At 67.4% G+C, this 1,497-nt stretch overlaps 1 protein-coding gene across 1 annotated transcript in view; it reads left to right on the plus strand.

The window, feature by feature from the left end:
• Nucleotides 1-726: 726 nt before the first annotated feature.
• The window catches only part of CDH15 (cadherin 15), a gene marked incomplete at its 5' end in the record, with an annotated part of 3,998 nt that continues 3,227 nt past the window's right edge, over nucleotides 727-1,497 (plus strand). The window contains 3 exons of the mRNA XM_017741335.1: nucleotides 727-1,050; nucleotides 1,185-1,340; nucleotides 1,419-1,496. Of these exons, the coding sequence (XP_017596824.1) occupies nucleotides 727-1,050; nucleotides 1,185-1,340; nucleotides 1,419-1,496 (558 nt within the window). The remainder of the gene's footprint in view (nucleotides 1,051-1,184; nucleotides 1,341-1,418; nucleotide 1,497) is intronic.

Here is a 1,497-nt window from a genome sequence, read left to right on the forward strand (position 1 = left end):
CAGCTCCCCCCCCCTTCCCACACCTCCCTCCCAGCGACCCCCGGCACAGCCAGCCGCGCTGCCCCGTTCCCCCGTCCCCCATCAGGGCGCACAAGCGGCCCCCCGGGGCTCCAGGGACTCCCCGGCAGCCAGCGGTGCAGGCACAGCTGGGCACAGATGTGGGTGCAAGGCTGGTGCTGCCCAGCTGTGCTCCCTCCTCGGGGAGGAGCAGCGCCTGCCCCCGGAGCCCAGGACGAGGGTGGCACGGAGCCGGGGGGTCGGCGGCTGCATGCACAGCTCCCACGCTCCCCATGGCTCCGGACCCCCCCACAATCACCCCAATTCCCTGACCTCGGTCCCGCACAGCCCCTAAACTCATTCTTGCCCCCACCGCTCCCTGACCCCCCTGCAGCCCGCCAGGACTCCTGTTCCCCTTGTTTCCATCCCAGATCTCCCCCTCACAGCCCCCAGCTCCACCCCAGGCACTCAACTCCCTCTGCCTCCCCCCAGCACCTCAGAACTGATCCCTGACACCTCACCCTCCCTGCCACATCCGTGTGGTGACAGTGACGTGTGGGGGAGGCTATGGTAGATGCTGCCTGCCCAAACTACCCCCCCTGCAGGGGTCCCGTGGGGCACAATCCATGCCCAGGGCACCACTGGGGTCATTTGTGGGGCACCCCTTCCTGGTGAGCCCAGCAGGACACCCATCACCATCACACCGGGATGGCAGGGGACAGCTGACACGCAACTCCCAGGGAAGCTGGGTGGCCTCTGCATTCCCCCAGATCCAATCCCAACCCCAACCCCATCAGGGGCACCCAGCACTGTGCATACCCAGCTCAGGTTCAACTCCCTGCCCACTGCCCTGGCATTCCACTCCACTCCGGAGTTTTGGGGTCACGGGCAGCACCATGTCCCCCGCAGGGTGCCAGCCCAGCCCAGCCAGGCGCTGCAGCCCCGCAGGCCTGGCGGCAGCAGGAGGCTCCTCGGCGGGTGAAGAGGGCCTGGGTGATCCCCCCCATCAGTGTCTCGGAGAACCACAAGCGCATCCCCCACCTCCTGGTGCAGGTAGGAGAGAGCCCCCCACCCTCTCACCAGCTTGCAGAGTGGGGACATCCCGGGCAGGGGGATTACACAGGGGCACTCCCAGAGGGGGACAGACCCCCAGCTTGGGACCCCCAGCCCTGATTTTCCTGGGGCAGATCAAGTCAGACAAGCAGCAGCCCGGGGGGGTGATCTACAGCATCAAAGGGCCGGGGGTGGATGAGGAGCCCCTGGGCATCTTCTCCATCGACAAGTTCAGCGGGAAGGTTTTCCTCAACGCCATGCTGGACCGGGAGGAGAACGACCGCTACCGGGTAAGGATGTTCCTGGGTGCCCACAGCCCCTCCCTGGGCCCCCAGCCAGACCCCGACCCCCCTGCTCTGCACCCACAGCTGAGAGCCTTCGCGCTGGACCTGGGCGGTGTCACCCTGGAGGACCCCACCGACCTGGAGATCATCGTGGTGGACCAGG

The sequence above is a fragment of the Corvus brachyrhynchos genome, unplaced genomic scaffold, assembly GCF_000691975.1.
Source record: "Corvus brachyrhynchos isolate BGI_N302 unplaced genomic scaffold, ASM69197v1 scaffold365, whole genome shotgun sequence".
Taxonomy (NCBI): Eukaryota; Metazoa; Chordata; class Aves; order Passeriformes; family Corvidae; genus Corvus; species Corvus brachyrhynchos.